This window comes from Pipistrellus kuhlii, unplaced genomic scaffold (genome assembly GCF_014108245.1).
Source record: "Pipistrellus kuhlii isolate mPipKuh1 unplaced genomic scaffold, mPipKuh1.p scaffold_m20_p_5, whole genome shotgun sequence".
Classification (NCBI taxonomy): Eukaryota; Metazoa; Chordata; class Mammalia; order Chiroptera; family Vespertilionidae; genus Pipistrellus; species Pipistrellus kuhlii.
Window position 1 is genome coordinate 55,594,591 of NW_023425551.1, and position 25,664 is coordinate 55,620,254.

The 25,664-nt window shown below is 37.8% G+C and overlaps 1 protein-coding gene across 7 annotated transcripts; it reads left to right on the forward strand.

Annotated features, from left to right (window-relative positions):
* The first annotated feature begins 38 nt into the window (after positions 1-38).
* Positions 39-25,105, forward strand: LOC118705407 (WAS/WASL-interacting protein family member 1-like). 7 transcript variants are annotated; one of them, XR_006740041.1, is made up of 7 exons: positions 39-947; positions 4,503-4,556; positions 16,988-17,062; positions 17,286-17,345; positions 17,501-17,602; positions 19,917-20,036; positions 24,315-25,105. XR_006740041.1 is itself a non-coding variant. In XM_045573008.1 (4 exons), exons 1-3 carry the CDS (start codon positions 237-239, stop codon positions 17,048-17,050), a joined length of 828 nt encoding a protein of 275 aa, XP_045428964.1. In that variant the 5' UTR covers positions 39-236; the 3' UTR covers positions 17,051-17,062; positions 17,286-18,802. The 7 variants fall into 7 exon arrangements, 1 of the variants encoding a protein (XP_045428964.1); XR_006740044.1 differs by having other exon boundaries at positions 19,974-20,036; XR_006740045.1 differs by lacking the exon at positions 19,917-20,036.
* Positions 25,106-25,664: the final 559 nt, after the last annotated feature.

The window sequence follows — 25,664 nt, forward strand, 5'->3', positions numbered from 1 at the left end:
CCCGACACTTGATTGGACGGACCTGCCCCCATAGGCCGAGGCCATTGGAGGCTGCGGGAGCCAGGGGGCGGGGCGGGTCCCCCCGGAGTCCTGACAGAGCGCGCTGGGCGGCGGAGCCGGGCGCCGGGCGCCGGACCGGAGCTGGGCGGGCGGCCGGGCGGCCGGGCGGCCGCGGTGGTGAGGGCGGGAGGGTCCCGGCGCGGACAGGGGCTCGCAGGGGGAGTTACGGTGCCGAGATGGGTGCCTGGCCGCGTCTCCCGACAGCAGTCCCGTCTTTGTCCCGGCGGGGACCGCTCGGAGACGGCATCTGTCAGCGCTCGCCCCTCCTCTCGCCTCCTCCTCCGGCCGGGCCGGACTCGGCCGGCGGGGGACGCGGAGCCGGCGCGGCGCGCCCATCAGCTGTCAGGCGAGTGTGGCGGGGCGGCCGCGGGCGGCGGCGAGAGAGACACACAAAGAAGGCGGCGGCGAGCGGCGCTGCGGGAAAGGGGCGTCAGTTTCGGGACGGCTACTCCCGGCCGCGCCCGCTCGTGCCGCCGCCGCCGCCACCGCCGCCGGTCCGAGGCCGCGGAGACAATACGGCCGCGCTCCATCCCCGCGCCCGCGCCCCCCCTTCCCGGCGCCTCCCGGACGGGGCCGGGCTCGCCCAACCTCCCCTCCACCCCCTCCCGGCCCGCCGGCTCCCCGCCCGGGGCAGCGGCGCCCCCTCGCTCGCTCTCGCGGCCGGGGAAGGAAGTCGCGGTCCGCGGCCGCCCAGCCCGGCAACTTGCGAGCCGGGAAAAGTTTGTGGCGGCGTCTTCGCGGGGCGGCCCCGGCCCCCGGCGCACGCGGTGCCGGCCGGGGACTCCGTGGGCTCGGCGTCCGGCTGCGCGGACCGCGGGGACTGCGGCGGGGAGGCCGGAGCCCGTGCGGCCGGAGCCGGTGCGCGGGCTCTGCGCCCGGGCCTGCGGGTGAGTCGGCTTCGGCCGCGGTGGGTCTGGGCGGCGCGGGGCACCTGGGCTGGGGGAGGAAGGCGTGGACGGAGCGGTTCATACTTTTTTTTTTTTTTTTTTTTTTTTTTTTTAAGAGCAGGCAGGGAGGACACATTAAAAAGTGCGAGGGCTTCAGGGGCGCTGACACGCCACTGGCTGGTGAACCGTATCCGTGGGAACCCCCCGGGAGGGAGCCCGTGCGGGAGGGAGGGGAAGGAGAAGGTCGCGCACCGGCCCGGCCTGCCGAGGACTGGCTCCCCTGCTTGACCTTGGGCGAGTGACTTAACCCCTTAGCGATCCTCCCGGGTGACACCGGAGGCCCAGGAGGCCGGAGCTACACGAGCTGCACGTCTCTCCCCCCCCCCCCCCCCTTTTTTTAAATGCATCTCAGTGTGAGGTTTTCCCCTGGGCCTCCATCCCCGTGAAGCGATGGGCCCAGGATCTATCTACCTGCGCCCGGGCTCACCTTTCATTCCGCCGAGAAGTAACTTTTTTTTTAAGCCCTTTGTGTCCAAGCAGGAGTATTTCAAGGTTTTTGTTTGGGGTTTGATGTAAAAAAATAAGTTACTACTCATTCCTTGTTTTTATAAATATATGTTTCTCGAGACTGTCTGTTTTGCTGCACCCGCTTAAAAAGTTTTTAGGGGCTGAGGCTGGGAATATGAGAACCAGGCTTGAGGGTGAAGTGACAGGTGCCCTCAGTTTAGGGGAAGAACAGGGTTTTTATTCTACAGAGGAGAGTGTAAACAGGGGGCAGGTGTTTTTTACCCCCCCCCCCCCCCTGTTTTTTTCCCTGTATTCTTTCCCCTTGAAAACTCGTGGAGGGCAATGGGGGGTGGGGCTCTAACTTCTGACAAAGAAGGAAAAGAAAGTGTCACTTGTATCCAAAGAAACCTTAAACTAATGTAAATCTTCGTAAGGCAAGTACAGCTTGATCTAATTTTAATGAAGGACTTGAAAATAGCTGCTGTGTTCAGTATCACCGACGCCAAGATGGCTCACTTACATAATCTTAGTTGGGATGTGTTAGGGGCATGTATAATTTTAATAAGTTATTAACGTTAAAGCTTTGGTCTAGTAATGGTATTGAAATAATTGTCATCACAGGTTGTGCTGCAATACAGTGGAGTGTTAACTTTTGGTTATTCTGGTAAACCTGCCCTTTTTTCCATAAAAAGTGAAGTCAGACATTTTTTCCCCTAACCAAACTTTTCTCAGCTATTAAATACTTACTTGTCAGTACTCAATACAAAAGAAGTTATTTCGTCCTCTCAGTGATGAGTTAGTTCCTTCAGTTTTTTTGTCATTCTTGAGAGTGCCTTCTAGGTGCCAAGTGCTCCTGGGCATTTAATCTTCTCATGGAGCTTATAACAACAAAAGTTGATTTAAAAAAATATGTGTGTGCAAATATACCCAACAAATATTTGCTGAAAAAGAATACCTAGTGTTCAGATAATAGTAATTTTTAAAAATTGCCCAACCTTGAAGAGAATTACGTATTATCATGCTTTATGGGAAAGAAGGAGAATATTAAAGAAAAAACTGTCAGAAAAAGTGAGTTTTTTTCTAGTATCTATCCTGAAATTAAAATAGGGATTCAGACTTAGAAAGAGACAAAGACAATTGATAGGGATTTTGGGAGAAAGATACCAATATTGACTTAATGTAATATCGTTTATGACTTAGCTTTCTTTGAAGAACACAAACCTTTTAAAAGGTATCTTTCTTATAGAATAAGTAGCTGTTTTCATTGTGATTGAATGTCTAATTAAATGGCCTAATCATACCATAATATTTTATATCAGTGCTGTCTTTTAAACTTGGTTTTAAAATAGCATGAAATAAGCCTTTCAATGCAGTTGCATGAAGGAAAATGTATATATGAAATCAACTAAATCTCCAATGAGAATATTGTCTCAAATCTTATACCAAATATAAAATAAGCACTGGAAATAGCATCTTGCCAAGAAAATCTTCACTCTAGACCACATGTGTCAAACACAAGGCCCGCGGGCCAAATCCGTCCCGCCAGGCCTTGCAATGTGGCCCGCACCGCTCTGTCATCACTGCACTCCGCTGCGTTTTCATCACAATGACAGTTTATGACTGTTCAGTAAACCATTCGGCCCGCGATTTAGGCTGGATTTTAGATTTTGGCCCCTTCTCTGATTGAGTTCGACACCCCTACTCTAGACAAACGTTGTGTCTGGAGATATCCCATGTGGACTGCATCATGAATGAGATAATTTTATTTTTCCTGAAGGACCTGTCTATTTGGTGATATCAGGAAAAGAAGTCCCCCACAGTTGTAAGCTTGGAAACTTCTGGAAAGTCTAGTAGCCTTATTTAAAAGTGACCACTCTGCATTGATATTTGAACAAGCAAACTGTCTTTGTAGAATGTAATCCTCAAAGCAGGTTTGCTGGTTAGACAGTCTTGTAGAGGAATAGTGTTATCTGAGACCATCTGTATCAGAATCTTCTGTAGCACTTAGAAAACTTCAGACTCTTGGGCACCTTCCTATAAACATCAGAGTTTCTGTTAGCAGAACCTAGAATCTGTATTATTAACAAAACTCTCCCAAATCACCCTACATTTTGAAAAATAGTGTTAGAGTTGTCTTGCCAGTATTTAATAGCAACTGTTGCTTTTGTCTAGGAGCACTAGAAAAGCATCCTGAGGTGCTCACTGCTCAGATCGCTTCCCCTCCAGGACCAGACATGTTGGCTTCATCTGTTAGTTGGACCAGGGACCCCCTCATGAACTGCTTGGGCAAGCTAACCAAGATACCACCTACAAGCAGAGTTAAGGCTGCTCTGAGGTACAAGATCTAAGAGACCCCTCCTACTGTGGGATACTCTGACCACCACCCCTAGCCTGTGTGTGATCCCTGGGAGTGGCAATCCCAGCCACTTCCTCCTCTTCAACAAGGGAGATAAGGTTTCAAGCAAATATTAATAATTGGGAATTGATCCCAAGGGACAGAGGCCTGAGAGAGAGCAAGAATGCCAAATGGAAAGCTATTCAATATAGTTAAACATAGTGAGTACATTTAAAGATTTCTGTCTTAAATCTGATCATTTGAAAGAGAAATATCTGGCTGAAACCAGGCCCCTTGCCCTCTGTTGTCAAAACTTTTGACTAAAATCCTATATAATGGGTCCTATAACTTCTGTATCCATAAACTCTCTGACATATAAGTGAGGACTTTTCATGTTTATTGAAATGAAAGGGAAGAATTTAGGAGAGAGGTTCAAAGCATAAGCTGAGAGGTTGAACACACTTGATTTAAATCTCAGCTTTACTTTTTACTACCTACATGACCTTCAGCTGCATCCTCGATCCTAAGCTTTGAGTCTTACTTGAAAAATGAGGATAACAGTACCTGCCTCATAGGAGTTATTTTGGAAATTACATAAGATTATAAATTATGTAAGATACAAAATAGTGACAGATAATAACTGGCACTCAGTATATATTCCATTTATGTAGCTTTTGGTTTATTGTAGTAACGTTTAAAAATTTCTCTTTTAGCTCTGGAGAGTTGCTATCGAAGAAGGACAAAAGAGGAAGACAATGCCGGAGGAGGTAAGTAGCTCTGGACACAGGGAAGGTCAGAGCACTAAATAGTAATTGTTGAGCAGAGGGAAAGGAACAGGAGGATGCAGACTGCAGTGCCAGCTAGCTAATAACCGGGGCTGCCTCAGCTGCTGCCTCCTCTCCCCTCCTCCCTTTTTGTACCACCTTATTTAACACTTTATATACTTTGTTGACTCACTCTAAGAAATACTAGGTGTTCTGCCTCACAGTTTTAATCCTGGTTTTGTATTTTAGTATTGATGATCCTCAAACTTGCAGGGGCTTAGTGTGGAAGCTGTCTTTCCTTTTGGGATCTAGGTTTTAGAATTATTGAAGGGAGGAGATTTTTTTCTCTGACCCCATCCAGAATTCAACTCCAAATTTGCCTTTTCAGAGAAATATATGCCATCAAGACATGATCAGAGAGACCCCTACCTGACTTTTAAAAATACCTTTTCTTTCTAGAGTAAAAATATCTATATTTTTCAAAGTGCTTTTTCTCACATCAACTTACATTTTCCTTCCAATAACCCTGTAAAAATTATTAATATTAGTAGACAGACCCCAATGAGGCACCACAAATGTTTCTCTTTTTCCATCTCCATTCTGTCTTGCAAACATATTGCAATGGTAGTCTTTGCTGTCTTCACCTCAGTTTTCTAAAATCAAAATCCTTTCATTATTTCCTGTGTACCCCCCCAGTCAAATTGAACTTCATCTTCCTGGCTTATGTACTCTGCAGTTCCTGGAATATGGCTGGCTCACTCACTATAGTGCTTTAGCCCATATTGCTTCCCTCATTAAGGATGCCTCCTTTCAAACCAACCAGATTCTACCCATTCTTCAATTTCCACCTCCTCCCTGGAGCCTTCCCAGATCATTAACATCTTAAAGGTTCTCTCCTCTTCTGAATTCCAATGGTAGCCACAACTATTTGGTCAGTTATAACTTGGTCTTAAAGTCCTAAGGAAGAGCAAGTATATGGTAGATTTTATATAGAGAAGAAAGCAGTGGACAAAGTATGTTTTAAAGAGTTGACATCTACTAAGGAGCTTTGGGAGGTAAGCCAGGTTGCTCTACCCTTATGGTTCTACATTTCTTAAGCTGTAAATGTAGAGAGGTTTTGGATAGATCTGTGGTCGGCAAACTGTGGCTCTTCCACAAAATAGACCTGGGGCGAGTCTATTTTGAAGAAGTGGCGTTAGAAGAAGTTTAAGTATAAAAAACTTGTCTCTTAAAAGAAATTTCAATCGTTGTACTGTTGATATTTGGCTCTGTTGACTAATGAGTTTGCCTACCACTGGGTTAGATGATGTTGATGGTCCGTTATCATTCTGAGGTTCTAGGACAACTTGGTCTTCCTTATGTGGGATAGGATAGGGGCTCTTAATTGAGTTCTGGACTTGGTCTATCCCAAAGATTGTTCGTGCTAAACTTCGCAGTTTTTGAATGGCATGTACTTTTTTGGTAAGCTTTTTAAACCTAAGCTTTCAGGGAAGATTAGTGGAGGAGATGCATTAAGAGTAGGATGATGTATTAAGGATAGTAAAGGGTTGTCTTTGTGAATGACTTCTTATAATAGAACTAGAGGCCGGATGCATGAAATCGTGCAAGAGTAGGCCTTCACAGCTGCTGCGGCTGCCTTGATCCCTCCCTCAAGGCAGCTGCCTCAATCCCACAGCTGTAGCCCAGCTTCATCCGGAAGGTTGTTGGCTGTCCAGTCTAATGAGCAAATTACACTTTTATTATTATAGATAAATAGGGTCAACTATTGGATAAAGTTTAGTCTTGGTGTTTATAGTGTACTTTGCATTTCATCTTTATTAGATGATGCTATATAATAAATAGTCAAAACTGTAGAATAAATATTAGATGCCTTTCTATAGTAACCTGGTTGGTGACATATTATAAGTGTGTATATGTATGTACATGTATCACATGCATATTACCTGTGTATTAAGAAGGGAACCCCTAAATTATAAGGTGTTACTATACTCTGACCATTCATAAGAAGAATATCTCTTTAAAGTGTGTTGACATTTAATTGACCTTTGAAAGTTCATTCTGTTAATCATACTCACAGTGCTAACGCTATGGTTGACTGCTCTGGTGTTTTTACATTCAGCCGTGCCTAGCATATAAATTCTTCAGCATAATTGCTACTTATTTAGCCAGAGTTTCTTTTCTTCACTGAAAATGCGAGTTGTATTTTATTTTTGTATCTTTAAAAAAAAAAAAACAAACCCACCACAACAACTTTGCTGCAGGCTGGATAGTGCTAAGGGTTTGAATTGAAATGTTTTCCTGTCATTAGTTGTATGGGGTGTGGCTTCTTAATATAAGAGTAATGGAAATTTTTTGCTAAGCGTACTTTTCTTCTGGCAGCAGTTAGAACTTTTTACTATATAATGCTAAAATATGGAGAAGCTTAATAATTTGATTACACATTTTTAACATAAACTTTTGAAAATCTTTCAATTCTTTTTGTATAAATTAAACTATCATTCTATTAGTTTTTATTAAGCAGAGATTCAAAGGATCTGTTTTCATAGCAAACTCTGAATTCTTTTAATTGCTGTTAATGAAATTTTATTACAAATGATGTATTTGTTTTTAAAAAGTCAAGTATATTTATTTTTCATAGCTTAACATTTTATTACTATTGCCTAGAGACCGTTTGCTGAAATGTTTAAACATTTTTGAGTTTTAAATTTATAGCATGTCTATGGAAATAATTTTTAATATGGATAGTTTAGCTCTCTTACAGGTTTCTAAGTTAATATTTCCAACACTTTTTGCTGATAGAAAATAAAAACTTATAATTACCAATTTTGGGTAACTTATCTTGAGACTCGATTTTTTAAAAATATAAAAATATATATTTTATTGATTTTTTACAGAGAGGAAGGGAGACGGACATCAATGAGAGAGAAACATTGTCTAGCTGCCTCCTGTACAACCTCCATTGGGGATGTGCCCTCAACCAATGCACAGGCCCTTGACCGGAATCGAACCTGGGACCTTTCAGTCCAAAGACTGACGCTCTATCCACTGGCCCAAACTGGTTTCGGCTGAGACTCAATTTTTAAAAAATACTTTTGTCTTAAAAGCAATTTTTAAATAGGGTAAACAAAGTTTAAATCAGAAATTTTATTTTCATGAAGTAATTTTATACTTTCAAATATATAGCTCTAGGCATCTCTCTCAAAATCAGTCAACAATATATAATGTTTGTGGTACATTTTGTTTCCTACTTATAAGTTTTAATGTCATTATATCATTTATTTATTCATACATTACAAGTATGGTAGATATTAGGTCTAGTAATAATTAATGTCGTTTTCTAATACCTTTTTAAAATCGAATTTATTTAAACAATACAACAAAATTTAATCAACAATATAGTTGCCGTTGTTTTCTACTACTTGTGCCCAACGCTCAGGAAGCATTTTAATCCCTCTGTTGTAAAATTCTTGTGATTTTGATGCAAACAATTCGGTCAATGCATTTTTGAGGCATTCTTCACTATTAAATTTTTTTCCAAGAAGAAAGTTTTGCAAAGAACGAAACAAATGGTAATCGGAAGGGGCAATATCAGGAGAATATGCAGGTTGAGGGAGAACTTCCCATTCCAACTGGTGCAGTTTTTCAGCAGTGATTCTTGCAGTATGTGGTCGTGCGTTATCGTGGTGAAGAATTACGCCCTTCTGATTAATCAGCGCGGGTTCTTTTTCTCTTAAAGCTTGGGCTAACCTTTCCAATTGGGCACTATATACTGCACTTGTAATGGTTTGGTTAGATGGTAAAAGTTCATAATGAAGAATTCCTTTAAAATTCCACCAAACACACAACATCACTTTTTTCGCATGCAAGTCAGGTTTTGGAGTGGGCTGTGGAGCCTCATTTTTGTCCAACCATTGAGGCCGCCTTTTCAAATTAACATACAGCACCCATTCTTCATCTCCGGTAACAATTTGCTCTAAAAACGGCAAACGGTTTTGACGAGAGAGGAGCGAACTGCAAATTGTGACTCTTTGATTATGGTTGTTGTCGGTCAACTCATGAGGAACCCATTTTCCAAACTTTTGGACTTTGCCAAGTGCACGCAATTGATTGGAAATTGTTTTTGGTGAACAATTTAAAGTTGTCGCAAGCTCTTGGGTAATTTGAGGATTTTGCACCAAAAGATCTTGAAGAGCTTCTTGATCAAAATTGGACACACGGCCTTGACCACTCTTGTCATCTAACGAAAAATTTCCCTCGCGAAATTTCTCAAACCAACGCTGGCATTTTCTGGCGCTAACTGCATCTTGTCCAAGAGCACTACAGATGTTTTTTGCAGCCTCACTTGCTTTTCTTCCTAATTGGAACTCGTAAAGCATGCAGTGCCGAATATGCTCTTCATCCGCCATCTTCTTAGCCCTAGTTTTGCAACAAAAACCAAACCAAACACAAACTTTTTCAAGAAAAACTTGTTAATTGCACTTCACACGTTCTGTAGATACCACGTGTTTGAAGGTTATGTCAATACAAGTCAACGCCAAGCAAGATTTTAAACGAATGTTAAAAACCGACATTAATTATTACTAGACCCGATAGTCTCATTTCATGAGGCTGACTTTCTCATTATCATATCTTCTTCTATATTGTCCTATCTTTTCTTTTGCCTTTTTCTGTTCCCAATTTTACAAATTGCAGCTATTTTGTGGCCCCCAACCAAAGGAAAAGGAATCATTTTCCCTTAGTCCAAACATTTAACTTCAAACTATCCTTTTTAGAATAGATGAAGCTTCTAAGTAATATGTAAATAATACATTAATAGTGCAAATGACTTCAATCCTGAATAGTCAGATGCAGGATATCCCAGACTAAGGGTGAACTCTCACATTTCCATTTTTCACACTGTGATTTCAACAGATAGATTTATTTCTTCCTCAGTAATTAAGTATCTCAGGACAAGGCTAGAACTAGTTAAATACAGAATGTTAAGCTAAAGCCTGGTTTCTTGTGTAATCTCTCTTGATAACTTGACTGGATAGATGATATATGTTGACAAAATTAGTATATTTGCTCTTCTATTTGAAGAATGTTTTGCCATCATAAATTACTTTGTCATTTGAATCTGGATTTATTAACTTATTTTATTTTCATTTTATTTAATTCTTATACTCACTGTCCTAAACACTTGATGAGTATTAGTTTATTAATGCCATAATTAAATTTATTATTATATAGTTACTAGAGGTCTGGTGCATGAAAATTCATGCAATGAATGGGGGCAGGGGGGTCCCCTCAACCCTTCCTGCCCCCTCTCACAGTCTGGGAGCCCTCAGGGGCAAGAGGAGACCCAGTGATCAGGGGAAGGCGATGCCCCATCACACCTCTGCTGCTGCCACTGCAGGCAGCGCAAGCCTCAGCCGGCCCTAGTTACTTGCACCTTGGGCTGGCCCTAGGTGGCTGGGCGGTCGCCATCTAAGGCTTGCTTGTGCCTTGGAAAGGCCCTGGTGGTTGGGGGCCTGAGGGCGGGTCAGGCCTCACTGTGTGCTTGCCACCCCCACCTGCGGCTCAGTTGAAAGGACTGGGGGACTCCAGCAGGGCTGAGGGGACTGGGTGCCGCCATCTTGTGGTATGGGCACTGCCATATTTGTCATGGTGTGACTGTCAATTTGCATATCTCTCTTTATTAGATAGTATAGTTATTATTTTACATTTGAGAACACTAAGGCACAGAGTTTTGTTTTAGGGTAGGGCTTTAAGTTAGGGCAGGGAGTGATAAGTGCAGTCAGAGTGGATAACACAGTAGTGCTAAGAATCAACAAAAAGATGTTCAAGAGTTTTGGGAAAAATGAATCTACATGGAAAGGATCAGGGACCCAGCTTGGCCTAGTCTTAAAGAGCAACAGGTCTTCCTTCCTCAATTTTAAGCATTGGACCATAGAGGCAGAAGCCTGGTAAGTGATCATTGCCTTGGGTTTCATTTGCCTAGTCAGCCTGGTGGGGTGGGCCATGCTGGCTCTTTGTGATTCTCATAAGGATGCAGGAACTTTTATGTCTTACCTCCTACCATTTCTCAGGATTCAAACTTCTTTCCCCCTAAAGGGTTTAGCTCCTCTCTCTGCTGGAAGTGGGCATTGCAGTACCAGGAGAGAATGTTTTTGTCAGTCTTAATGTCAGCTCATTTCATCCTCCCTTCTTGCCCTACTTTGTGTATTACTTTGAAAGTATTATTCAGTGGTGTGTGTTTGTGTGCTGTATGAAATTTAGAGACTGGTGTTAAGCAATGAGAATTAAAAGACAAATCTATCATTTTTGTTGGGAGAAGAAGAGAGAACAGCTAAAAGGAGGAAGTGTGGAGAAAAGAGAGACATCATGAAAAGAGAGAAAAGAAGAGATTTAATGAGGGAAAAATAATAGTGAAAAAAATGAAGAAAGAGAATTAGTGATTTTATTCATACCTACGCCTCCTCCCCAACTCCACAGTAACAGAGGCAATTTCATTCTCTTTTCCTGACGAGGTTCTTGTCCTGTAGGAGTGGAAAATTTCTCCCTTTTACATTGTGAGACGTGGGTGTGCTGCTTTGAGATGCCACTGGTGTCTAAGTAATATTTGTTTATACTGGATATTTTTCTCTCTAGCCTTTGTAGACGGGGTTTAGAATACAAACAGTATTGTTAGCAGAACTGCAGGTACTCGATCGCTATGTTTATTTTGCTAGTTGAAAAACTTCCAGAGCCTTAGGACTTCTGAGTACATTAAAAAATACAACAGGCAATTTTAAAGAGTGCTTTAGAAAGAAAGGAAGAAGAAGAAGAAGAAAAGTTAGGAGTATCAGGCTCTGGGATTCCAACTAATGTGGTAAGTTTTGTGGTTTAGGGTAGTTTTATCAATTCTTTTAAAAATTTTTATTGAATTTATTGAGGTGACATTTAATACAATTTATATAGTTTCAGGTGTACAATTCTATAATACATCATCTGTATATTGTATTATGTGCTCACCACCCAAAATCAAGTCTCATTCTATCACCATTTATCCATTTATTCCCCCTTAAACCTTTTCTACCTTCCCCCAACCCTTTCCCTCTGGGAATCACCATACTATTGTCTGTGTCTACAAGGTTTTGTTTTTCTTTAATTCCTTAACCTTTTTTACCCAATCCCCTCTGACAGTTGTCAGTCTTTTCTCTGTTTTTATGAGTCTGTTTCTATTTTGTTTGTAAATTTATTTTGTTTATAAATTTATTGTTCACTTAATTCCACATCTAAGTGAAATCGTATGGTCTTTCTCTGACTGGCTTATTTCACTTAACATAATACTCTCCAGGTCTATCCATGCTGTTGCATAAGGTAATATTTCTTTCCTTTTTATAGCTGAGTAGTTTTCCATTATGTTAATTGCCACAGGTTTTTTTATCTACTCATCTACTGATGGGCACTTAAGCTGCTTCTAAATCTTAGCTATTGTAAATAATGCTGCAATGAACAGAGGGGTGCATATATTCTTTTGAAATAGTATTTTGGTTTTCTTTGGATAAATTTCCAGAAGTAGAATTGCTGGGTCATAAGGCAGTCCCATTTTTAAATTTTTGAGGTAACTCTATACGCTGTCTGCAGTGGCTGCACCAATCAGCATTCCCACCAACACTATGTGAGAGTTCCTTTTTTCTAAATCATTGCCCACATTTGTTGTTTGTTGATTTACTGATGATAGTCATTCTGACAGGTGGGAGGTCATCACTTATTTTTTAAGATGGGTGTAAAGTACTCTTATTGTATATAAATTACCTTTTCTTAATAGTTTAGGTGAAATAAAAGTGTGGCACTTTCATTCCACAGATTATAAGACTAAAGTTAATTCTTTAGGGAATTTAGGATTTCTTTTGGGATGCTGCTTAAATCATGCTTATTGACTTTTCTTGCTCAGATCACTAATCTGAAAGTATTTCCTACTGATTTATGATTGTACTAGAGGTCTGATGCATGAAATTTGTACAAGAGTAGGCCTTCCTTCCCCAGGCACCAGCACTGGCTTCCCTCACAGCCCCAGCTTCTTCCAGAAGGTCGTCCGGAAGGATCTCCAGTCTAATTAGCATATTATGCTTTAATTATTATAGATTGGGATAGAATCATTGGAATTGTGATGCTTCCCGAACATCCAAAATAATATGGTCAATTTTACTTTTAAACTTCTTACTAATTAATTTTAGTGCCCCCTGAAGTTTCTCTCTTTATCTGCTCTTTGAATCTCTGTAGGTAAGTATATTATTCAGTAGTGTTTATGAAAAATACTTGCTTTAAATAATAAAAAATAAATGAGCTAATTTAATGATAAAAGTATTGATTTGAAAAAATTATTTTTAAATAGCTATTCATTTTCCAGGTGGAGGGGCCTCGTCTTAACAAGTTTGATTAGATCCCCATCAGTGAAACAAAGAGTAAAATGAAAATGTGTTTTCTTGATCATTGCATGGCAATATCAGGCTGTTCAGACATTTCAAGAATCACTAATAAATTTACCTGTAGGGAATAGAAAGAGAGAAAGGGTGTTTTTCTTTCTTGTTTATTCTTTTTAAATTTATCCATTTTTCTCCCACTTGTCCATCCTTCCCTATAGTCATGGAAATTTTTCATTTCCTCCACTATTCATCAAATGTTTTTCATTTGTACATCCTAGATTACCAGCACACCAAGGTTTCTTAAGGAGAAATGGAATCTACATCTTTAGAAACTAATGGAAATCATTCCATAGTTTTCAGACCCTCTTTCTTCCTTACAGGAAAGAGAAGCAAAACAGTAGATGGTAGTTTGTCATTGTTGCTTCTGTGGCTGCCCTATTTGGTTGACCTAAACTTTTTTACCTCCATTCTTAATACTTAAACCTACAAATAAAATTAGGGCCAGTCACACTATATTTCCATCATCAGTTATCTCTAGTGGTTCAAATTTAGCACAAACCTGCTGTTTGAGTACATATTAATTAGGTGAATATAATAGGATGAAATTGTGAGTTTTTTAATAACTATTCTTTGACTTGAAGTATAGTTGTTATCTTGTGAGTTTACAGTTATTTTGTTGAAAGTCTGAAAAAGTCCTCACATGAACAACTAAGCTGCTGATTGCCCAAAATAGTGTAAGTCATACATTAACTTGTAGTAAAGTGCTGCTAAAGTGTTTGGTTTGGAGGTGCGTGAGCTATTTCAAGTTAAGTTGCCTTTCTCTATATGAAATAGGGTAGAGGTCTTGCAACCTGATTTCAAGGTTCAACTCTGAATATGAATTTTTTGGTCACTTTTTCTGTATGCTGTGTCATTGTTTGCCACAAGTATAAATTATATGAACCTCTTTTGCTACTTATAACCCAATTCCCATGCCAGACATTATTGGAGATAATTAAGTTCTGTTGAAACTTATAAGTTAGCTACTAACTACTGTGTTCATAAATATACTCTCAAACTATCTTATAGTCCTGCTTTTTTTAAAAAAAATGTGTGGGTGTGGGAAGTGATGGTGAGTGAAGTCTGGCTAAATTGTGCTTCTTTGTATTAAAAAAAATCGCACTAATAATGGAAGACTGTGTCCATGATTCGTGTATGTTTAATATTTGAAAATATTAAACAGCCCTCTCCCATTCCAGTTCCCACCCCTATCTCATAAATTCCAACAGTTGAAGGGATTAGAGTCAGAGGATTTTATAGCTGGAAGGATTTTAGAGAGAATCTGATTAACCTTCTTGTTACAGTCGAGAAAATTGATGTCCAATGAGGTCAAATGAGACCATGTAGCAAGTTTAAAAGCCCAAGTGACATTATTAGTTTATTTCCCTTAGTAAAAATTCTTCTGATTAATCTGCCCTAACATGTTCATAATCAGAAGGTAATAATAAAGAGGAATAATTAATCTGTGCATGGTGCTTTTCCTTATCTTAGTCATTTCTCAGAAGAGGTCTGTGAGGTGTAAGTAAAGTAGTGTCCAACCACAGAGAAAATAGGCTCAGTGTTAGTCAGAAACCTGCCAGTGCCAGTCATCTATCAAAAGGGCCCAGTGCTCCCTGTTTTACACCTTGACAGAAGCCTCAGCTGGTCTCAAGACAATTTCATAAACCACAGGCTAGGGAATCACATCTTCATACTATAGCTTTGGTTCTAAACATGAACCAATTAATTTTAGTCTACTTCATTACTTTAAAAGGGAGGGACCCTATTTTTTAAGAGCTATAAACTCATAAATTTCTAAGGAAAGATGCTGCATAATTATAAATAAGGTGTGTTTTAAGACTCTCCTTATCAACGTTTTAAAAATTCAGCCCGCACAATTTGGGTATCTACTATTTTAAGCCCGTTATACTCTAAGACAGTGTTTTTCAACCTTTTTTTGGCAAAGGCACACTTGTTTCATGAAAAAAATCACGAGGCACACCACCATTAGAAAATGTTCAAAAATTTAACTCTGTGCCTATATTGACTATATATAAAGTAATTCTCTTGAATAGGAATCAAATAAACACAAAGAAAGTATTTTATAATTACTTTATTATGAAATATTAAGTAAACAAAATAGTGAAAAATTATAAAATTCTTGTCTTGTCTGCACCTACGGCACACCAGGCAACATCTCGCAGCACACTAGTGTGCCGCGGAACAGCGGTTGAAAAACGCTGCTCTAAGAGATACAATAATGGCTGAGACAGAATCATGGCCTTCAGAGCTTATGTAATCTCTCTTTTCAAAGATTTAGCGAGGTGGAGAACTGTTCCTGAGAAATGGCTGGTACTATCTACATATTACTCTTGAGATATGGGAGAAATTAATTCTTATATCTGGGATAATAGGTCAGTCATTTTTTTCTAAATGTTTATATTAAAATACTCAAAGAAAACTTATAAAATATAAAAAAGTAGGAAGGAAAAACATCATGCTCTAAATTTTTGACACAGTATTGTTTATATTATACCTATAGATTTTCTTTTCTTGAATTTGATGGGATATCTAATGTTTGTATCACCGCAGAGCTTTGTAACCTGTTTTACTGATTAGATAATTCCAGAAGGAGTCAGTTTCTGAGTATGTCAGTAATCTGGCTGCTTTTCTATGGCAATTATTGATGTTATTTTACACAAAATGATTAAGATTATAACCTTAGCTAATCTAAGAAATACTTTTTAAAGTATTTTTTAAATGCACTAAGTGGCAAATTACTTTCAAATTTTTAAGGGCATCAAAATCATTTAGCTTGGCTAAAATATCCATAGAAATATCAACTATGTACAGTTGCCATAAATTAGAAACAAATTGTGAAATGTATAAACAAAAAATATTTTTAAATGCATTTCTAATACTTAACATGTTGATTTTTTACTGTTTGGAATAATTTAATAGCTTTGATTTTAAAAAACAAGGATTGTTTGAATTTGTAATTCTTCCATGTGATGATTACAATGAAATTAATCTTAAATTTCTAATGTCCCTTTAGAAATAGGACCTGGGTGAGAGTGCTCTTTGTGTGAAGTCTAATGGAGCAGGAATTTCTGAGTAGGGAGAGCTGAGCCAGCAGGTGGTTTGAGGAATGTTGCCTGGGAACTGCTAACAGTAATGCTGAAGGAAGAGAGACAGAAGGGATGGGAGGAGAGGGATGGAAAGTCCCTCATTAGCCTGAAGATTGAGATGCCCTAACACTCTGGAATCCCCCTCCCTAGTGAGAATGCCAGCCAACATAGGAGAGGATGATGAGAAAGCCAGGTGATAATAACCACAAAACTCTGATAAGCTTGAATAGATCCTATCTTGGTAGCCCTGGCCTCCATTGTATTATCTTAAAGGAGATTTTGGCAAATGAATAAAATATATGAAGAATGAATGAATGATTGAATGAATTGTATCAGCAATGGATCTGGATATTTGTTTCTACTAAAAAGTTTTTTATTGTTATGTCTAATTTATAGTGAAGACACATTTTTATAGGACATCATTAACTATATCATATTTATTTAAACCTACACCCTCTCCAGCTCCACAGATGACTCAGAGGAGGTTAGAATAGCAAAAAAACAAAACAAAACAAAACCAAAAAACACCACAAAACAAAAAACAAACAAACATACAAACAAAAATCATAATGTTGCAGTGAGGGACAGATGTGATTCTAACTCTCAAAGCCTGTGTGATGATGAAACCATGGCAAGGATAAAATGAGATTGTGCGTAGACGTTGCTTGACATACAACAAAAATTGTTGTATGTCAAGCAACGTCTATAAACTTGAGTATATACTATTTAACTTATTCTCAACTTATTTGCACTGTAATTTTACTCCAGAGTGTTAATTGAACAAAATATATTGATTTCTGGAGTAGGAGAGATCTTATTCTTTATAAGTCTGTAAGCTCGGGTATACTATCCAAGATACTGCTTTGCTTCCTAGAATCTGAGTTTCTTAATCTTCCAGGTGTGCACAATCCATGGGAAAACTTTTCCAGTAAATTTCTACAGCCCATGGCCAGTTTCATGATACAAAGACCAGGTAGGTCTGTATTTTTATTTTTATTTTTATTTTTATTTTTATTTTTATTTTTAAAGCAATGGAAAGTTCATCACTGTCATTAGTAAAAAGTATAATGAGAATTATAAGTGGAGTGAGCTAAACACACTGTGAACTACTAAGTGTAAAGTATAAGTAGAAGAAGATGAAGATTACTTTTAAAAAGCAGAATTTTGTTTGTTCATTTATTTTCCTTTCATTTCAGACCAGTTCTAGGTATGCTTTCTACAGAAGGAAGCAGAGACTACTTGTGTTTCTTGCCTTAGGTTGGGTTTTCTGAAGGAAGGGATAGGGACCAAATGCCAGTACTATTGATACAGTTTGCCTGGAACCTTGGCCTCCAGAGAGATGGTGGATGGAAAGATGCAGAACAGAGCTTGGACACTGGGTTCTGTGCTAACATGAAACACTTCCATTCCTAGGATGTCAGTGCAGCATTCAGAGACCAGAGGGGCTGGAAGTTAGATGAACATGCAGGAAAAGAAAGGTGGAACCATAGGACGAAGCATCATTCTCTAATAGGTAAGATCACTTACATGTACCTTTGCATTTTCATGGTCAAAGGACAGACCTAGTATAAAGACATAAATCAACAAAGAGAGTAATAACTTCCTTTGGCTGCTGCTGAGTGTCTAAAAATCTCACTATTCAAGTATGAAATACTCTGATATCCTAAAATCTGGAGAATTTAGGTATATGAAAGGAGGGAGGTGGGGGAGCATGAGCTCTATAATAATTTAAGCTGATCTTAATTATGCAGAGTTTAGGAAATAACCTGATTATAGAGTCAATAAGAGGGTTCAAGACTGAAGAGTTTAGGAGAGCTAAGGAAATTTTTAAAACTTTATTGACCAGTCCTAAACTGCACTGCCTGAAGGAATTAATCCTTCAAACAGTTAAAACAAAATGATATGGGGAAGATTACAAAATATGATTAGGGTATAGACATCCAGAACTGCACTTTGGGTAGGGATACTTTTATGGATTTGTTCTTTAACACAAACCTGGGTCTGGTATATTAGACACAATTGATTCTTATACTGCCATATTTGTTTTTAATTCATGATTTTTGAAATAGATTTACTGGTCACATTTCTCAGGTAGTGGCAAGATATTAAGCAAATTTATTTAGTTTTGTCTTTCTAGATGAGTGGTTTTCTGCCTAGAAGGTATAGCAAAATCATTTTATAGCTTTTGTGAAATGCACATACTCAACTCCCTTCCTATATGAATAAGAATTGCAGAGTCCATAGGACAAGAGGCAGTCCAGGTATGTGGAACTAAAAATAAACCGTCCTGGGAATTGTTGCCACACTCGTTTGAGGGTTTGCTATTCCAAATAGAACTGGTACTGGTCAATTACTCAAAAACAGCCAATGGTTTAAACGAAATAATATTGAGTCTCCAACTGGCAGAATTATTCCGCACCTATTTGAGATGAATGAATCTGCTTTACCTTTCACATGGATTTCATCTAGCTGACTTGCTAAAAAGGAAACCCATGTATATAGACACTGAAGTACTATATTGATGTTTGTTAAATGCCCTTCTATTTACGAATTCTTATAACTAAGATCTTGTGGTCTTTCATGCTTTGTTTGGAGAAGTTTTTACATTTATTCATAGAGCTCTGAGCAAAAGGCTGGATTTTCAACGTTGTGTTAAGGTTTAATATCTTTCACTTGTTCACAGAATTGTTCTTGAGATTGTTTGCGTAGGATGTACTACCCTGTTTCCCCGAAAATAAGACAGTGTCTTATATTAACTTTTTCTCCCAAAGTTGCACTAGGTCTTATTTTCAGGGGATGTCATTATCTTTCCATGCGCTAGGTCTTATTTTCAGAGGATGTCTTATTTTTGGGGAAACACAGTACTAGTCACTTAGGGTTTTTCATTTTTAGTATTATATAAAGTTATTATTTAAAAGTGCTAAGATTCCAAAGCAAGTAAGAGATCTGTCATTTTGAGGAAAATTTATGGGAGTGAAAATATTTTCATTTTGTAAACAGTTAATGCTATACAATGTCTTCACGGGGTGTAAGAATTGTTATTTATCTGTTTTAATTAAAGAGTACCCTGCCTGTCTATTTGCGACTAACTTAAAGAAGTGAGTGTCTTGGTGAGAAGTTCACAAGGTTGGTTCTGTAGCTGGGTTTGGTGAACTGACTCAAGCTCTAGTTAGCAGTGATATAGGCATGCCAAGTACTAAGAATTTCTGGAATGTAGAATCGCACAGCACTGATAAAGTTTGCTTTGTTCCTCTTTGTGACTTGACCCATTGAGAAAGCGTGGTTCCCTAGGAAATTTTAATAGTTCAAAGCCCTTAGTTAATAAAGAAAAAGGCCACAACATAACACAGCTTGTTTTCACCTGCTGCCTCAAAGATTAACTTTTTTAACCTTAATGGGATAGAGTTACCCTTTACTTTGAAAAAGTAATTTATAGAGCTCTTCACATTTGTTAGTTTCAGTAAGCATGACACTGTTTGTGTGGATTTGTTTATGTTTTGGGTTTGGTGTTACAAACTACTAAGACTTCTGCAACTTAAGAACCTTATGGTAACTTCATCTGCAAACAAATCTCAGGGAAAGGCACACCCTCTTTTCTGTATCAACTTAATCTTTCACTGGACTAGGAAGGGTTTTGAATTACTTCAGGAAAGTAGTGACTGATAGAGCTTAACCTTCAGTTTTCCTCATTTATTTTCATAAAAGAATGGGAGTGGAATTCAAAACATTCAGATTTAGAGTTAATGTGCGTCACTGTTGCGAGTAATAGGTTCGGTGTTTTTCCAGAGGGAAACTGTGATCCACAAACTGATATATGCCTGTTGTAGACCTTGTTATTCCATTCTACTTTTCTCCTGATTGTTGCTTACTCTTTCAAAAACCAGCTGACTATACAAATTGTTTCTGGGAGCATATTTCAGAGCAAAAGTGATACATAAAAGCAGCACGTAAGTCTTGTTCTTGTCAGAATTTACAGTATTTGAAATAAGTCTTATTTTCATTGAGAGTCTAACTTCACTTAAATGTAGTATTTAATGTTAAATGTGCACTTTATGTTGTTAACATGATTTAATTTCCATGTTTGGTCACTTTCACTCGAAGGATTTTAATTACATAATACATGCTGGAGTCATTTTAAGTAACTCTGCCTTTGCCTGTTTGTTCCTTGTAGCTACCAGTAATGGATAAAATCTGTTTGCATATATCATCTTAGTACATCATAGACTTTTATAGGAACTTGGCAATTGAATAATAGACATTCACGAAGCTTTTTGTTTTGAATGTGAGATATCTTTTAAGAATATTTTTATTTGAATGAGACTTCAGTGATGTACAGACTTGCTGCCAATACATCTTAGAAACACCTGCTGGGGAACCTTCTTCAGGTTAACAGTTTCGGAAAGCAGATCCCTGTTGACAGTGAGCAACTGTAAACATCCTCGACTGGAAGCTGTGAGGCCACAGATGGGCTTTCAGTCGGATGTTTGCAGCTGCCTACTGCCCCAGACTTCAAGGAGCTGCTTTAGGGGCTATTATCTTGTTAACTAGAACTGAATACCTTGCTTTCTCTTTGATATGTTTTTACAAAGCTTGGATGAAAGTGGTCTAAATTAAATAACTTTGAACCATTTCTGTACATTTTTAGAGGACTTTAGCAGGGCAGGAGAAGTGCTCTGTGTCTGCATAGAATTTGCAAATGGGAGGCATCTGTAATACTCTCAATAATAGAAACTAATTGTTAAAAACAGCAAAGTATTCCTGAAGGAGGAAGGAAATGTATTATAGTATTTTTGTTCTTATAAAAAGTGTACTAAGACAATATTTTACAAATCACTCTAAAAAATGATTTGTGTTCTCCTACTGTTTATCTGTAATTTCAAAATAAGTATTTTTAAAGAGTCATTCACTAACATTTCTATTAATGAAATTAAATTATTTGGAAAGAAAAAAAAGTAAAGGCTAGAGTGAAGAGTTAATTTAGTTTGTTTGGATTAAATCTCTTATTTTTTCATAGGTTCGGTTTTTAAGTAATAAAGTAGTTTTCAGTTTAATAAGATACTTAAACTAATATTGACTCAACTAACTCTTATTTGAAAAATCTATTTGTCCTGGTTTTAGCTGATGAGATAGTATTTTAGGCATTTGTTGATACTGCCCCTATTCAATCGAACTCTTAACTTTGCTTTATATAATAGGATATATCTCTTTAAAATATATGAAAACAAGCTAAGTTTTTTAAAAGAACCTGGTTTGGGATCTCTGTGAAAGAAATCTAATTTCTAACTTGTTTTTTGTTGTTGTTTTTTTTTTTTGTGTGTGTGTGTGTGTGTTTTTGTAAATCTATATTTGTCTTATGGAACATTTGTTTAATATGAAACACTTAAATAGTAGAAGTGAGACACTTTAAAAGGAGATGAGGGCAGCATCCTTTATCCTCTAACATAGGGGTGTCGAACTCAATCAGAGAAGGAGCCAAAATCTAAAATCCAGCCTAAATCGCGGGCCGAATGGTTTACTGAACAGTCATAAACTGTCATTGTGATGGAAATGCAGTGGAGTGCAGTGATGACAGCGCGGTGCAGGCCACATTGCAAGGCCTGGCGGGACGGATTTGGCCCGTGGGCCTTGTGTTTGACACATGTGCTCTAACACATTGTATCTTCTAAACACGTGGTTTTGTCATTAATGTAGAAATTATAGTTTCTGTTCCCCCATTAATACGTATTGATGATGTTGATAAGAGGTGATATTGAAACAGTGTGACCGTACCACCATTTAAAATAATTTTACCAAACTACAGTTGAACACTCAGCTGGTATGGAGATATATGTGTGTGTGTGTGTGTGTGTGTGTGTGTGTGTGTTACACACACACACACACACACACACACACACCTTTAAATTTCCTTCGTACATAAAGCCATCAAGTGAAAAAAAACTCAAATTAGTCATACTGGGCCATGAGAGGTTAGTAGATTTCCACTGAAACGGGTGAGGGCTTTCCTTGTGCTAGGCCTGCTGTCTGGAATTGAGAATGTGGCCTGATTTTTAATAGATAGACTTAAAACACTTTGAGTAAATAACTCAGTTGTGTCCCAGGGTAAATAACTATAAGTTTGGAGAAATGGGTAAACTTTTGTTTGACCTTCATTTGCTTTAGGTTCTTCTGTGTTATTTCACATGTCCTTTCTTTCTTCACTGACCTCTAAATTTTCCATTTCCCATTTCTATTTATTTTTTTCATTTAAGTAATTGCTTATTAGAATATTTTAATTTCTGATAATTATTTTGTAATTTCAAAATAAGTATTTTTAAAGAGCCATTCACTAACATTTTTATTAATGAAGTTAAATTATTTGGAAAGAAAAAAAGTAAAGGCAAGAGTTTTTTTTATAAAAACTACAACATTCTTAAATATTTTTCAACCAACAAATACAAACCTCTAGAAAACATTCTGGATAGTTTTTAAATTCTATTATTTGTTATGCCCCATATTTCCATAGTAACAATCTAAAGTGGTATTTTAAGATAATAACAAAAGTATGCAATATATATTTGGAATAAGTTCTGAATAGATTTTTTTATTTTGCAAAAATATCCAACTTTTAACTTTACAGTATTACATTTTTACAACTATATTAGACTAAGTTATTGTGTACTTAAATAAGATACATTAATATTTAGCATAAATTACTCTTTATTGCTAAGTATTTTCATGTGGTTTTTCTTCTTGACCTAACTTCGAAATTTCATGTTTTTATCAGCATAATAAAATATAACATATGATCTAGAACATAAAATTCTTCAAATGGACCCCAGTAGGTCAGTTACTGAGAATAAAACAGTAAAAATGTGGGCTAGATAAATGTAACCTAAATGTAGCTATAAAGTTTGTAACATTAAAAAAAATAGCACCTCACTGAGTAATCATCATAGCTATGGTATGCTTGATTTTTATTTATAATTTGCCAAAATAAAAATTGGCACATTCTTGGAAGGGAGATTTTTAAAGGAAGTGCAAGAGGTTCTAAAAGTGGCATTGGTGACTCATTTAAATAATACTTATTTCCTGACCTTAAAACTCTGATTTGAACCTGCACTGCATTCTGTCATGATGCTATCTATAAAACCTGTCCTCTACTAAAGAATACCTAAAACCAGGAGCAAGGACTGTGGAGGCAAAGGTTACTGCATGAAGGCCTGCATGGGAATTAGAATTATATACTTATGAAATCTGGCTCTGCCCAAACAGATTGCTCTCAGAATTGCCTTGTTTTCTTTCACTAAAATTGTAGTTAGATATTACTATTGCAGGGGAGAAAAATCTCTCTTTAAGTGGTGTCAGTTTGTGGTGGCTTAAAAATAATGCAAAGATGCCAGTTATTTTTTCTGTATTAGAAGAGTAACCAGAGGTTAATTATTTGTCTTAATTTTTTAAGTGACTTACTGAAATCTTACTGAAGTTCTTTGTTAACCAGTTTATTGGTCTCACTAAAATAATGGAAAAGACATGCTTTGTATTGCACTATAACAGAATAAACATCCTAAGTAGATATGGAAGATGTGCTTAATAGTGTAGACTATAGCTGTTCTGTGCATGAGATAAGCTGTTAAATCATTTAAGAGATTTGTTTCTTATGATTAGTTTTTCCCTTCACATTTTTTTACTCTTCTTAATGGCGAAAAGCCAGTACAGAAAAAGAGGGGAGGGAACCTTATCCTGTGAATGTGCTTCTTATTAGAAAAAGTATTCAATCAAATAAATATTCTTTAATAGGCTTCTTTAGTTGTTATGCATGAACAAGTATATCTCGCTAATTAATACACACTTTTAAATCATCATTGTGAATGTGGTGGGCAAGTTAATGTTGCCAAGTGATATTTAACCTGCTTTTCCTAATTTGTATATCTAATTATTGTATAAACTTAATGATCCAGTACTTTGAGAGTAGAGGCTTTTAATGCAAATTAACATAAAATAGACTGGGGATTCATTGAGCACAAAACACTCAGTGTGAACTTACTGTCCCCAAAGGCTTCACTGCCCCACATGGTTAAACAAATTAATGAATGAGCTCCTTCAGGTATTGTAACAACACTGAGTAAAATCAGAATCTCTCCATAGCTCTCAATTAAAAAATGACACCATGATATTTCAGGATGTGAGATATCTTACAGCAGGTTGATGTATTTATAAGCTGTCATTCTCAATGTGCTTCCTTGCAGGGACTGAACTACCACTTCTGAATTTTGGATTTGGTCTTTTTAGCTAAGGAGTTAAACTCTTGAATAGATGCTTATACCAATGAAGGAAAATATATGTAAAAGCTAAAGAAATGCATGCAGTTAAAGATGTAAATAAATGTTCTAATGCCATAAAAGAATGGCACAGTCAAGATTCCCACAGTGGAAATACATTTATTTACAGGATTTGTGATGTTAATGAATGGAAGCATTGGTGCCCTGTTTAAATGAAGATTTATTTGAACTCTGGGTATAAGTATGCTGAAATGAGACAGAAAATTGGTGAAAGTTGCAAATTTGGGTATTCAACTTGCAGTATTCATATTTTGCACATAATAAATCTTTCTAAGTACATATTAAGAAAGTGATTTTGTTAAATTTTTAAATATTTAATTATCATGTTATATTAAAATTATATTTGGAATTATAATCTTTCAACTATGGACTGTCTGGAAAATTTAATTTTGAAACATTTATTCTTTTTCATACACTGTCAGTGGCTTTCCTGGCCATATAAAAAATATAGTTGTTCTTTTTCCAGTTCTCATTATACTCCCTTACTCCAGTAAGAATTTAAAATAAGTTCTGACAGTCAAATATTGAATAAAAATCTAGGAAATTTGTACACTGTTTATTCACAGAAAGAATAATCTTCAGTGGTATTTTGAACCAATTATCTAACTTTTCTGTACTTTAGCTTTAGTTTCTGGGCTGACTTTATTAATTTCTTATAACTTTTTCTTAAATCTCTAATTAAAAATAAATAATTTTGAATTGTTAGAAATTCTAAAAATTTTAGGCTATTTTATTATTTATTTATTTATTTATTTTTTTAAATCAATCTTTATTGTTCATATTGTTACAAAGGTTCCTCATTTCTTCCCCCCTCCACCAGGTTCCCACCTCACCCCCAACCCCCTCCCCATCCCCCATTGTCCTCATCCATAGGTGCAGTTTATGTTCAGTCTCTTCCTCCCTCCCTTTCCCCGATAGTAAATCCCTTTTCAGATAGTAAATCAGTTACTTAGCATTTTCTCATATCAATAATACCACCACATGCCCAATGATACATTTCACACAAAAGATATTTCCAAATAGGTCAACCAGCCTCATCCAGGCCCCACCCAAGGCACTCACAGATCAACACCCCAGCCCTGTACTAACTCAACACATCCAGATCTAAGCCTTCATTCCTTCATCACTTGATTCAGCAGACCCTCAAGTTCCCACAAAAGTTTCCAGCCATGTCTGAGAGGCAGCCGTGGGGCAGGGGCAGGCGAAGAGCGAGCTGTTCCAGGCCTGGCTGTTCCGGGCCTGGCCTCTGTTGCTCTG